The sequence below is a fragment of the Glossina fuscipes genome, unplaced genomic scaffold, assembly GCF_014805625.2.
Source record: "Glossina fuscipes isolate IAEA_lab_2018 unplaced genomic scaffold, Yale_Gfus_2 0, whole genome shotgun sequence".
NCBI classification, from domain to species: domain Eukaryota; kingdom Metazoa; phylum Arthropoda; class Insecta; order Diptera; family Glossinidae; genus Glossina; species Glossina fuscipes.
In genome coordinates this window covers 6,430,093-6,444,910 of record NW_023998414.1, presented here as the reverse complement: position 1 = coordinate 6,444,910, position 14,818 = coordinate 6,430,093, and the positions used below count along the sequence as shown (strand labels likewise).

The 14,818-nt window shown below is 39.7% G+C and overlaps 1 protein-coding gene across 1 annotated transcript in view; it reads left to right on the top strand.

Annotated features, from left to right (window-relative positions):
* The window catches only part of LOC119644781 (succinate--CoA ligase [ADP/GDP-forming] subunit alpha, mitochondrial-like), a 10,043-nt gene extending 3,947 nt beyond the window's left edge, over positions 1 to 6,096 (top strand). Inside the window, exon 3 of the mRNA XM_038044510.1 lies at positions 5,983 to 6,096. Coding sequence (XP_037900438.1) covers positions 5,983 to 6,096 — 114 coding nt within the window. The remainder of the gene's footprint in view (positions 1 to 5,982) is intronic.
* Positions 6,097 to 14,818: the final 8,722 nt, after the last annotated feature.

Genomic DNA, 14,818 nt, shown 5'->3' with positions numbered 1-14,818 from the left:
GGACATACACGTGATCAGAATTAATTTCTAAATGGTTTTGGCCATGATCGCCTGTCCTTCTGTCCATCTGTATGTCCATCTATCTGGGTAACTATTGTGATAAGCATTCTGCCGTTCGCAAAAGTGCAACAGTCATCTTCAAATTTGTTACATGCTCTGAGAATTCTCTTGTGCAGGCTGGTATTGAAATTGAATTAAATCGGCCGCATGACGCGCCCACAGTACAACCTAATATGGAACGACCTTTGTTTTCAAAAATAACAAATAAGGAAATTGTATCCGTTTGTGATCGACTTTAACCAAAAAAAAAAAAGAAAAAAGAAGTAAATTTTCACACTCTGGAATCAAACGATACAATAGGACATTTCCGGCAAATGGGTTTTCTTAAAGTGATGCTATAGCGTTCTAGGCAACTGCGTATTTGTTGCATAGTTCAACAATATTTCTTAATTGTTTTTTTTTTGCAACAATACATCGTTCCATTTATTCGATTAGCGTCGGTAGACATCGGCAGTAACAATTTCATTCACTTTTAACAGTTCGCAATACACTCCACCTTACCTATCCCGCCTAATGGACTGCAAATGCAAAACTTTATGGCCACGAATGCTCCACTTCGGTGTCGATGTGCCTGCCTCTCCTAGGCGAATCCATGGCCTTTTGTGCTTGAGATTGCCATAATAAATTCACTCATCGTCGCCAATCGCAATAGGCCAGAGAGAACTCTTGTTTTTTTGCTTGGCAAGCAATAAAGCCGCGGTGTTAAAATAGTTCGGAACGGAATTTGCAGTCAATTAGCGTGTTAGCCATTTTCCCTCCTCTTGAATCGTTCCCATTGCATGTTATTGGCTAGAAATTGTTGGTTCATCAACCTACTAAGCTACTCAAAATTGGAATTGGATTTTCGTCCACTAAGTTTTACTGCAGGCCGCATTTTATCATTGACATTAAAATCATCATTTTTAAACCGACAATTGGGATATGGATGGAGTAGCATCACCATAAACTTCTTCAAATCGAACAACAAAAGTAGAGAATAGCGAAAATGCAATTTCAAGCATCCCATGGTGAGCGTCTGTATATTCAATAACTCAATTATACTAAATGGAAGACTGTTACTTTACGTAGAAAAAAGTCAAAATCATTTAATTTTAAGCATCTAATCGATGCACATTTTCCAAAGAGGCCGACATAGCTAACTAATTACGAGTGGCCTTTAACGATTTTCTACTTGTGGGCAATACAAGTTCGTACAAGAGATGTTTTTCTAGATGTACAGCTAAGCCAATAAAATGGTCTTGTGTCCACACTTCGAACTAATGCTCAAAGATATACTGTTCACGATAGGACAAAACATGTTCTCTGATGTGGTAATCACCCGGTCAACAAAAAATACACGTAGCCTACGTAACAGATTCGTGAAATGCAAAACACTCGATAGGCTGCGCTAAGATCAGGTGGCATTCTCAGTGACTCATGTTTTGAAAGCGTTTCGATAAAACTGCTTAGAGTGAGGAAATAGAGAGAAAGCACTTATTACAAGCAGCATCTAATTCGAAGCAAATGGCTTACCTGCTATTAAAGAGATATTAAGACTTGCATAGGCACGCAAAAGCCAGCAGTGGCAGCTAAGAGGAAACGTGATTATACTCTTTGGGATGCCATTGAATTGGCGTAGCATTGCTTGTACATGCGATTAACTCGGTTTCCAAGCAAAAGATATTTCTGAGCGCGACAATATAATATTTACCCATACAAAGATATCCCAACTACCATCGAGCGATATATATGCTACTGATGTTTTATTGTTATTGAAAAGTGATCGCAGGACCCATGAACTTTATGGGGTGTACGTTGCCCGCTTAAATGCAAAATAAACTTTTTACAAAATGCTTGAAAATTCATATATACCTGGTGTGCAATGACTATAATGTTAAACACAGGCTTCATTCTGTATAAAACCTAATACAAGTAATTTTTTTTTTTTTTTTTTTTTTTATTTTAGCTTAAAATAACTTTAATGAAATTTCTCTCGAATTTCAAAATAAAGCCGCTAACATCCACTGTGTGTTAATGCATTATAACAATACCCATTACAACAATAATAATAACAACAAATGCCGAAAGAAAAATGCAGTTTAATTACCACACTTATCACACGGTGTACGTAATTGTGGCTCGATTAACACTTACGCCCAACACATCACTAGGTTACTAATGCGTATGCTGGGAAAAATTTAATCATTTTATCGATTTCCTTTCTACTCTTAGCATATATACGGCACCGTATCTATCGTTACAAACAATGTTTGCAATTTCATTGCAAAATAGCTGAACATGCGTTCCACCAAATCATGCATAAAGTTACCAAAGCACAACAATACAACAACTAGCTATATACATATATATAAAGTTGGGGTTGATTGGTGTTAGTGCGTACGCATTTTATGAGATATGTTAGATATGTAGGGCCTGAAACAACCATTGCTTCATTGTTTCTAGTCTAACAATCTGAATAGCGTAGAGCACTTATTGACAAAATATCATCAGAGTATGTTAGAGAGAAAGACAGACAGAGAGAGAGAGAGATTTTATAGGCAACAATAAATATATTGACTATGACTTAAAGCAGCTAATTAAAGCCAAACGACGCGAATAATTTATTTAATTAAACCCGATGAAACCTTGAGAAAATACGCCCTATATATTGCCCGACCCATGCATTTCAATACATAATCGCAAAATTCACAATTAAAAATCCTTTTCTCTATTCTCCATTCTATTATATAATATATTCAAAGAAATCGAGAACAATTTCACTCTTACTGCTTAAGCAAAGATAACAAGCACAAATACTTGCACTTCTCATCGAGCTAATTAAGTTAAGTTAATTTTTACGCAAAAAAAAAGACAAAGAAAAGACAAAGCTCATCATTTATTTAATGACTTAAATATGTAAAGCAAAGCATAAGCAATAACAATGTGTGTTAGATGATGGCTGCCTTTATCGTTTGCTAAGCTAATTTATTTGTATCGCATAGATGTCGTTCGTTGTTTTCATGTCCGTATAATTAAATTAAATTGCAGACTTGCAGAAGGATATTATTGATATGTAAATGTTATCATTGTATGTATACGGTGTGATCTAATGTTCTCGGCCCAGCGTTATACGCTCTAAGACTATTTACAAAAGAAATTTGTTTAAGAGCTTTAGTAAGCTTAACAAAAAAAAAAAAAAAAAAAAAAAAAAAAAACAAAGCAAAAAACAAAAATGACTGTGGCTGCTGGTCTGTTTGTCTGTCCTTCAACACTTTTATCTCATATTCCTCAAGTGTGACGTTTATGATAAGCATTAACTGCTAAACTACTTGACACTGCCTGGCTGACAGACTGATTTCGTAACAAACAAGTGAAAACTCTATATATATATATATAAAATACCCAGAAATCGTGGACACAATATAAAGCAAAAGATTATGCTGATGATGATAACGATGATAATAATAATAGTAATAATAACGATAACGTTAAGCTTCTTTCGCTATCCATCTCTCTCCGTCCTTCGCTTTGCTACTTCTACAGAAATTGTAAAAATAATAAAACGAAAATTGGAAGCTTAGCAGCAACTAGTATGAGAGCGGTACCCTTTCCATGTTGAAAAGATAGAGAAGAAAACAAGTAAATTTAAAGATACAAGCAAATATAAAAAAGGAGAAAAAGAAAAAGAAGAAAAATGAATAAAGAAAAAGGCATTTAAAAAATTAAATTTCTGAAATATAAAACAGATTGGATTTGCATGCAAAGTGACCATAAACCAGCAAATATGTTTTAATGTTGTAATGAAATAGAGTAAAAATTAATAAAATGTGAGAAGATATATATGTTATATTCTATTATGTTAATTTAGAATATTTAATATTGACGAATTTTAGCATGTACTGAAAACGGTACATGTGGCAAAAAGTACGTTAAAGACATATCTCTTGAAGTCTTTAGTCTTCGCGAAAAGTTTTTTCGATTTCGGGCCGTGAGCTTTTTGGATTCAAGCAAGCAAACACTGTTAAAGTAAACGGATACAGAATTTATAGCAACAAAAAATGCTTTCACGATTCCATTCGATCCAAATTTAAAATCTGATCTAAAGCAAATAGAGTTTGTGAAGAATTTTAGGCCAAACATCGAAAAACTACCGTCGGATGAGAGTTTTCATCGTGCTGAAAGATCTATCGTAGAACTCTTCGCTATACTAAGTGTGATGTGTTTTCAGGTAACTACTGAATTCGATTTGACCAATCATAGTTATCAATCTCTGGCGATCATTTCCTAATTATAAAAATCGATAGTAATTTAAATGAACAAGTAATAAACTTTTCGACATATTCACGTTTAAGGCAACGCTTTCTAACTATATTCCATTAAAAACTTGTATTTGGTTTTATTACTTTTAGAATTTGAATTCTTAGAAAATCGTTTAGCTTATGGGCCAACTCATTTCAAAATTCAAATTTCATCAAATGATAATTAAATGGATAAAGAATTGATTGCTACCTTCTTTTAGGCCATCGCAGTAATCGTTCATTGCGAAATCTAAAGAATATTAATTCGAATACTTCCAAGTAAGACTACATTTGCGGTGACGAGTACACGACGATTTTTTATTGCAATAAATTATGTCAACTAAATAGGTATGAATTTTTTTTGGTTCCATCCTAGAGTCCTTTAAATATTTCAAACCGATCTTCAAATCCATTTAAATGTGCAATAAATGTGCTCAAAATGTACAAAGACTACAGCTGTCGCGTACGCAGTCGCAGTAGGAATAGAAATGGAAATAGAAGAATACACGTCTACCACTAGATTCACGTGGTAGAAGTGAATATATGTGAAATTTTCTAGTTTGGCCGCAGCACAGTCTCAAATTCGGGTGTTCTTCCATACCCATTTTTCGGTAACATATCGAATTTCAAAAAATTGTTAAAAATAGTTCCCATAAGCAAAATTGGAATTTTTTTAGTTTGTTTGAAAGGTATTTTCATGCAGACTCATGAAATGTCCACAAAAATATTTTACGTTGTTTAATATGGACAGAGGAGGGTTTCAAATCCAAATATATCTTAATTTTAATTACCTAACAGAGCTCTGTTAAGCCGTCAACAGAATTTTATTAACAGATATGGTAGGTGTCTTTGCTAGTTAAATTTGAATTTATCTTCACACCCCCTTTATAGATTTTTGTTCCCTGTTGTATTTGATAGAGCTTAAGCGAGTCATAGGGTTCGTATCCATGAACCTAACAGAGTGCTCTGTTATGTTCCTAAGCAACTTTCTTGACTGACGATATTTTTCTCTGCTTCATATTTCTGTGCGTCCGACTTCACTATTGTAATAATCCGCCTTAGGAGAAAATTAATACATATATCTATATATGTAAATATATATATAAGTATAAATATATATACATATATAGTATAAATTTATTTGCTAAAGTTTAGGGGAGCCATATGGTTCGTATCCGTGATCGTAACAGAGTGCTCTGTTATGTTCCTAAGCAATTTTCTTGTCTGACGATACTTTTCTCTGCTTCATATCTCTTTGTGCATCCAACTGCACTATTATAATAATACCCCTTAGGGGAAAATTAATATATATATCTATCTATATATATATATATATATATATATATATATATATGTATATATATATGGTTGTGTCTTTGTATGTTTTTTTGTGCGTATTTATGTCACTATGTGAGTACAGCACTTAATAACCAACTACAGCAACAATTGTAAACATAATAAGCGTTTAAAACTTATTAAATGTCAACTTAAAAACAATTTCCTAAAACGAAACTAAATACGTTCGTTCATATATATATATATATGAATGAATATATATATATGTATATATATATATTTGTTGTATGCGCTTATATGCCATAATATGCTGTTACTGTATAGCTATTGTACAATTATTATGTTGTAGAACAGTAGTAGTAGTAGTAGTAGTAGTGGAGAATGTGCTGATGCTGTCGTCAAAGAGGACAAGGAGATGGTGAATATGGAACACGAACAAAATACAAAATGCTTACCAACGTAAAGCAAAGAAATTTTGGTTATTTTGTTATTGTTGTTATTGTTATTGTCGCTGTCTTGATTGTTTTTGTATTAGTGGCAGGGTAATTGAATTTGCACAACATTTTGCATAATTAAGTGCAACGAGATAAGCATAAATGCTTAAAAACATATACAAACAGACAAACGTATAAGCAGCAAAAAAAAGCTACGAAAATACGTTATTTGTCTACAGCAGGGCATGCCTTCCTCAAAGAAACGAAACGATTAAAAAAAATTTAAAAAAAAAAGTCGAAAATTATCAACTAAGCAGTCAGCAAGCAACTCGAGTCACTCATATAAAAGTTTGCGACTACAATAATATCACGAAGAAAAGTTTATATTTAGCAAAATCATAAAAACCTTTCACTTTTTGTGGATATTAATCGAAATACGTACAAAGGAAATATTCAAGATAATAATACCAATTCGTTGATATCTGTTCTGTAATCAAGTCAAGTCAAGTTTAACATAGATTTAGTTTAAAAGACCGATGATGCGAAGGGGGTATGCTTAATGATCCGGTATGGGCCTGAATTTTAATTTCTTTTTTTTGTTTTCTTTTTGAAGGTAAGCGCAACGCCGAGTAATATCCTCTATTTGTGGTCAGGTCCAATCGATACAAAAAAGATCTCACGGTTTAATCCATAGTAGAGTCGATAAGCTTAAATATACACTCGGTTGCACATGATCGCAACGTAATCCAAAATATGATATACCATCTGATAATCCACCATAACGAAGGTCAACCAATCAGCCGTCAATTTATTATATTTTGGTCATCGGAACATCGGAAGGATGCGCTCAGGCGCTTCGCTTCTTGTATTTTGATGACTGATAACACACAAGGGTCGTAGTATTCCTTTGACGACCTTTTTACAAATTCCACAAACAATTTGGCTTTATTGACTCACTACTACTCAATATGTATATTGAATCTCAACTTTGGATCAAGAATCACTGCCAAGTAATTAAATCTAGTCAGTTAATCCCACCAGCTTTGTAGGTATCAATGTAATAAGTAGACGACGTAGTAGTAGATCAAGAAAAGCACAATTTATAGCATTTTTTTTATGTTCAGTGTTATACTAGCAGTCTTACACCATTTGAACAGACTATTGAAGCCGGACTAGAAGTTTGACATACCGTTAATAGAATAAATAAGAAAAAGGGAATAAATTCTAAGACTAAACTCTTAAAAGCACTAGCATCTAAGGCTATCGGCTTTTACTAAAAACTCTACCGCACTTGAGATGCAAACCCACGACCATTGACTTGCTAGTCGAGATTCCTCGCCTTCGGCTGCTCAGGCGGATATAGGTTGGGTTGTTTAAAAATTGAAACAAAATAAAAAAAAAACTAAAAATTATTTTTTGCAAGCTTTTTCTTGTTCTTTTTTCCGGTCGATCTCCGAACACACGTAATATATTCATTTACACCTTGGCTAAGTGCGATTAAACTTTATAAGGATTGCTTTTCAATTATCGCGTCATTTTTTGCTTAAGATTATGAGTCATGTGTAAAACTCTGTGTAGGAGCGAAACGTACAAAGTCCAGTGAAACGAATTGCTTTATAAATCAAATCATAGAGAATTTCATTAGCATACGCCCTAACAGTAAATATTTTGTGTCACATGTAAAAAAACTATTTTAATACTTCTCACCTACTCCATCTGCGATGCAGGGTAGATTAAGTTTGTGTGGATGTATATAACACTTATAAGGATGTATGGCAGATCCATCTTTTCTTATACCTATATAGTTACTGAATTATTTTTTGAAACTTAATTAAGCTTGTCTGGTCCGTCCGACCAGCCATCCATCCATCCGTCTATATGTCTGGTAGCTGTCCATTTGCACCTGCTGTCCATCGAAAAGTTGTTGTGGAAATGTTTGATAGAGTGTCGAAGTTTGATAACTTTTCGTCTTTTGGTCGAAGCGCAAGTGTTATCGGATCCTATTATTTTTACAATCATATCCTATAGTCACAGCATCTTCTTATGAAAAGGTCACTATATGAGAAACGTTTACATTATTCAAAATTCAAAATTCTTAACTAAAATCGCCAAGTAATTATTAATGGGATTTGATAGGTCAATCTACAGTGTTGAGCCAAAATATTGCATCAGTATGTCTTAAAAATTGCGAGTTGTAAGCTGCACACAAGAAAAGCAAGTCGGATAGATAAGCTCACCGAAAGTGATTTTTAGCCGGTCAGTATAATGATAGATGGATGGATCTATCTCAAGTCCTTTTGGGCTTTGCATATATCTGCACAAACTTAATATACCCGTGTAGCACAAGTAGTGTGTATGTAGGAGAAATTTTCTCCTTAATTTTTGATTACAAAAAGCGTTAGTCTAATGCAACGACATAGAGAATAATCGCACGTCCGAGGCTTACCAACAATAACTTTCTTCTTTTTTCTTTCCTCTTTTCCTGTCTTTCGCTTATTCTCAAACTCAATTCCATTTTATCGTTCAGTGTGTAACTTTTACAATATTTGTGCATTTTTGATATTTAAACTTACACACGCACACGCACACGCACACACACACCTCATTCGCACACCAACAGGCATTAGGGGTCACGCCGGCGCTTTGAGCGAAGAGAACCCCTTCAAAGTGAGCGGGAGAATAACGAGGTCGCCAGTAGGCGTGCAAACGCAGCCTCAGTTAGGACAGACGCTCCCAGAGACGCCAAACCACACACCAGTGGACGTGGAGGACGTGGCAGCCTTCGTAAAGCTGGGCGGCTACATAAACGATCTGGTTGCGATGCTGCAGGAAAACGATGGAAAAAGGCGGCACATAAACCAACAAATGCGCGACACAATAGACGGCATCAAAACGATGTATGAAAAATGCCGGCTTGATAAGGACGCCGCACACACTTCTCGCAAGGAGACTAGGGATAAGAGTATCCAAACTTCCTCGCGCACATACGCACAAAAGGTGATGGAGCGAAGCGGTGGGGTCACGCCGCTACAGTATGCAAGCGGGGAGAAGCGAACACAGCCTGGGGCGAGTAAACGTAAGCAGCCCGGGGATGCGGACACGCCGACCGCTAAACGTCGTAACGTAGCCATCACGGGGGCCGCTGAACAGCACACCGCTAGCGCCCCTAACGGCCAACGCCCATCGAAGGACTTGGAGTGGCAGAAGGTCAGAGCGAAAATGAAGAAGAAAAGAAAGGCAGATCGGCTAAAAGAAAGACCTGCGAAGGGTAGACCCGACGCTATCGTCATAGCAGCTAAAGGCGAGCTCTCATACGCGGATATGCTCCGTAAAGTTAAGGACGAACCGCAATTAAGTAAGTTTGGTGAGGCGGTGCAAAAGATAAGAAGAACGCAGAAGGGCGAGCTTCTCTTGCAACTAAACCAGAGCGGAGAGAAGGCGGAAGAGCTGAGAGCGGCAGTGGGCTCCTTTTTAGGAGGGGAGGCCGAAGTCAGGTGTCTGAAGCAACGTAAAATGGTCGAGTGCAAGGACATCGACGAAGTCACCACCAGGGAGGACATAAGCAGCGCACTTAAGTCCCAATATGGGGTGGCATCCGCAGAGGTGGTCAACTTAAGAAAAGCATATGGCGGCACGCAGACGGCGCTCATTACCCTACAGCAGGAGGAAGCCGCTAAGCTACTGGCAGGCGGGAAATTGCGCATAGGCTGGGTGATCTGTAGGATCAGAGAGCGCACACCTTTGTTGAGATGTTTCCGATGCCTGGAGTTTGGGCACATAGCAAAGCAATGTGCAGCTCCATCTGACCGGTCAAAGGCTTGTCGGAGGTGTGGAGAGGATGGCCATATTGCAAAAAACTGCACTAAGGACCCTTCCTGTATGTTCTGCAGAAAGACGCCGAATCTAGATGCTAAGCACGTGGCGGGAAGCGGGAAATGCCCGCTGTTCAAGCAGGCACTGATCGGTAAAGCGCGGAAATGAGAATAATGCAGATTAATCTCAATCACGGCGAAGCAGCTCATGACCTACTTCGGCAAACGGTCGCTGAGAAAGAGGTGGACCTGGTACTACTGAGTGAACCATATCGCAGGGCAAGTCAAGGCACTTGGGTAACCGACGCGTCCAAAAAAGCAGCAATTTGGGCGCCTGGTCCTATAGCACTCTTGGATGGGGACTGCCAGCACAGCGGATTCGTCAGGGCGACAGCTAAATATATATGCTACTATAGTTGCTACGCTCCTCCAAGCTGGACACAAAGCGAATTTCAAAGCATGCTAGATGAACTCGTCGCAGATGCCCGGGAGAAGCCTTCCGTATTAATTGCGGGGGACTTCAATGCTTGGGCCTTTGAGTGGGGCAGTAAGGCCTGCAATGCGAGAGGACGCAGCTTGCTGGAGGCTTTCGCCATGCTGAAAGTATCTCTTCTGAACGATGGGCAGCGAGATACGTTTCGTAAGGCAGGAAGGGGCTCGAAAGTAGACCTCACCTTTGTTAGCGACGGTCTAGTGGCCAGATGCAAGTGGTCGCTGAGTGAGGAGTACACAAATAGCGATCACCAGGCCATCTTCCTCGACATAGCATCCAGAGAGGACAGAGGTAATAGGTGGAATAAAACTACTGGGCCGAGGTGGAGAGATGCACTTTTTGACGAGGATGTCTTTAACACCATTATGGACTCCTACGTGGGTGGAGACGGTACAGCTGGTGAACTCCGGCAAAACGTAGGGAAGTTGCTGGTACAAGCATGCGACGCCGCCATGCCCCGAAGACGAAATACACGGAGAAGAGGGTCTCCGTGCCATTGGTGGACCGAAGAGATAGCGTCTCTAAGAGCGAACTGCTTGAAAGCCAGAAGAAAAGTGCAGCGCTCGAGAGGTAGGGAAAACTTCAATGAATTGCTCCTACTCTACAAAGACCTGCGCAATGACTTAAAGAAAGCCATAAGGGCCAGCAAAAGGAGAAGTCTTGAGGAAATATGCCAGGATGCCGATATTAACCCATGGGGAACGGCATATAAAGTGGCCTTGAAGAAGGTCAAAGGACAGAAGGCACCGCAAATCACGTGTCCGCTCGCGCTCCGAAGAATAGTTGCGACACTTTTCCCGCAGAGGCCGCCGTATGTGTTGGTAAACCTCCTCGGCAGGGAAGAGGAAGCCATACCAGCAATTTCTGCCGACGAGCTTTTAAGCGCCTGCAAGCGGATTGGGGACAAAAAAACCCCTGGACCAGATGGAGTCCCAAACAAGGCCTTAAAGGCAGCGATACGTAGGAGGCCAGACGTCTTCATGATGTTGCTGCAAAGGTGCCTGGAAGAAAGGACGTTCCCGGACGGGTGGAAGATCCAAAGGCTGGTCCTTATTCCGAAGGCCAATAAGCCACTGAACGAGCCATCGTCATACCGACCCATCTGCCTGTTGGACACAATGGGCAAGGTATTGGAAAGGGTCGTATATGAACGCCTGCTAGCTGTGGTTGAAGAAAGACGTGCTCTATCGGATAACCAGTATGGATTCCGTAGAGCGCGGTCTACAATAGATGCCATAAGCCACGTCGTGGCGCTTGCCTCAGACGCCATAGCCGGTGACCGATGGAGGGGCGGTGACAAAAAGTACTGCGCCGTCGTTACGCTAGACGTTAAAAACGCTTTCAACTCGGCGGACTGGGGGCTCATCCGCAAAACCCTCATAAGGATACGGGTTCCAAGGTATATACTTGAGATAGTGACAAGTTACCTTTCGAACCGCACGTTAGTGTACGACAGCGATGATGGAAGGCAATCGCATAAAATATCGGCGGGCGTTCCACAGGGCTCAGTCCTTGGTCCTCTCCTGTGGAATATAATGTACAACGGCGTCTTTGAGCTTAAACTTCCTACCGGGGCAACGATCGTCGGCTTTGCCGATGATATAGCAGTCGTAGTGACCGCAAAACACGTCGCGCAGGTAGAAGCGAGAGCTAACGAGGCTATCGTGAAGGTGAAGTTGTGGCTAGAAGAGATGGGGCTGGAACTAGCAGAGCAGAAAACGGAAGCAGTCCTAATAAGCAGCAGAAAGAGCGTGGAAACATGCTGTATACGAGTCGGACAGCATACGATGCGGTCATCTCCTGCCCTGAAATACCTTGGAGTTATGCTTGACCATCGACTCAAGTTTAAGCAGCATGTTGAGTACGCTGCTGAGAAAGCTGCCGGCATCCAGGCGTCACTAGCAAGAATCATGCCAAATATTGGAGGCCCGAAATTCACCACCCGAAGGGTTATAGCCAAGGTGATAACCTCAGTCATAATGTACGGAAGCCCAGTTTGGGCCAGTGCACTGAAGGTGAAGGCAGTGTACCGAAAGATGGCGGCAATACATCGCCTTAGCGCCCTGAGGCAGATTTGCGCATTCCGTACCGTGTCGGAAGAGGCAGCGCTAGTGCTAGCTGGCACTCTGCCAATCGACATCCTGGCCGATGAGATGAGCCGCATCTACAAACGGCGTCGCGGCAACGAGCTCCCCTCACACGTTACAAGAAGCGAGGAGCGGATGGCCTCGTTAAGGATTTGGCAGTCGAGGTGGGAAAGAACGACCAAAGGAAGATGGACGTTCGTTCTTATCCCTAACATAAGACGTTGGGTTGACAGACGGCATGGAGAAGTAAACTATTACTTAACCCAGCTTCTGACTGGCCATGGCTGTTTCCGGAAATATCTTCACAGATTCGGGCACGACAGTTCGCCTAACTGCCCGGTATGCGAGGATATAGAGGAGGACGCAGAACACGTAATGTCCTACTGCAGCAGGTTCGAGAATGGAAGGCCTCAAGTGCCACCTAACGAGATAACAAGCGCAATGGTTGGCAGTGCAGCAGCCTGGAACGCCGTAGACGCATTCGCCAGCAATACGCTCGTGGAGCTGCGACGATTGGAGAGACAACGGGTGGAGAGCAGAGGGAGTGGAAGCCGATAGTGCATTCCACTGAGGTCCCACCATCAGGAGCGTGCTAGCGACAACCAGCCCCCGCGAAGTAATACCTAACGGTGGTCCCGCGGGGGAGAGTGGTAGACGAAGTGTGTGTGGGGGGTAGTTTTTAGTACGTATGCGCCAGGGATGGCGAATCGTGCATGCTGCTACTAAGACCCAGCAGTATCTTTCGAAGATTTTCTACCTCCAGCTCACAGAGCAAAACAAAAAAAAAAAAAACACCTCATTCGCATAAAATATTTGAAACACGTGATTATCTCTGTTGAGAAGATATTTCACCTCAAATTGAATCGAATGGGTTACGACAAAATGACTAAACTATCCGAAAAATGAATGCGTAAGCATGCAAATATTTATTCATATTCGGTAAATTTGATTGACTGAATGTATTGGATGCGTATGTGCAGCCATAGCCATATGGATAATGCATAATGCATGCGTCATTATGTTTAGTTTATTAAGCAAAAAAAAAAAAATTTACTTTTACTTAAAAAGGAAATGAAAAATTGAAACAAACGAATTCCTGTGCATAAGGAAAGATGGAAAGTTGCTTTGCACACAATAAACGCATAAAACATATGAAAACAGACGCTATGATAGACTAAAGCCTATCATGAAATACCCTACCTACTCATATACTCATGATAAGTAAAAATAAGGCTTTTTATGTGGAGTGATCGAAAAAGTTATCCAATCCGTGCCATTTTCAATAGCGTTCGTTCTTGGGTCAAAGTACGTCAGTGTAATCAATTTCGTTAAAATATCGCGAAAATTACAATCTGTAAGACATCAGGCATATAGGTGGGGAGACGGACCGACAAACAAACAATGCTTTTAAAAAATGATTTGGCATCGTTCAGCATAACAACATATGGGTCAAGTGCTTTGGACAAACTGAACATGCCCTTGTACCACAAGCGGCGAAAGAGGCAAAAGCATAGACGCGAGCAATATTTGAATACGATATTCTTCCCTCTTAATTCCAATAAAACTTAATGATTCGAAACTATAATTGATATGTAGAAAACATTATTCAGCCCGTGAAAAGCAAAAAAAAAATAAATCAATAATTAAGTAAAAATGTGGCCGACTTGCAACAAGAAGAAGAAAACAACCCGGCTCAAATAATTACAAAAAATTATTTATGCCCTTAATGTAATAAGACAGAATACTATTTAGTTAAATGCAGACATTGCCTACAAATTGAATGAGATCCATTCGCTCGCTTGTCGGCATTACTTGCGAAGAAAACCGAATGAAAACCGATGATGAGTCTGCTATGACGCTGCCAGTTCGATTCGTTCAAAGTGCTTAAGTGATATTCACGTTTTTTGAATGCATAACAACAACAAAAAATCTCTTCTCTCAAAAACTTTAATATTGCGTTTGTCGTTTATCACAATTCGCATCACTAACAGCGTACAAAATAAAAACAACAAAAAAAAACGGGTTTGAAACAGTAGAAGAAACATCGGCAAGATTCGACCTGAATCGCAAAACATTCATCTACTAACATGGCAACGGTCAAATAAAGACTTCTATAAGTATTGTGACAAGAGGTTGAATTGTATGTTTGATGCATCCATCATGTCGGTCGGATGTCGTTCCTTCCGATTACCATTTATTTCGCTCTCTGCAGAGAGAGCTCTTTTAATGGTCTAAAGTAAACTTCTAAAGAGGTTTGTAAAATTCACTTGATTGAGTTTTTACTCCGAAATCTCAAAAGTTTTTTGATAATGATATATAAGTTTCGTCTGCAAAAAATTATCGATCAAAGTTATATAAA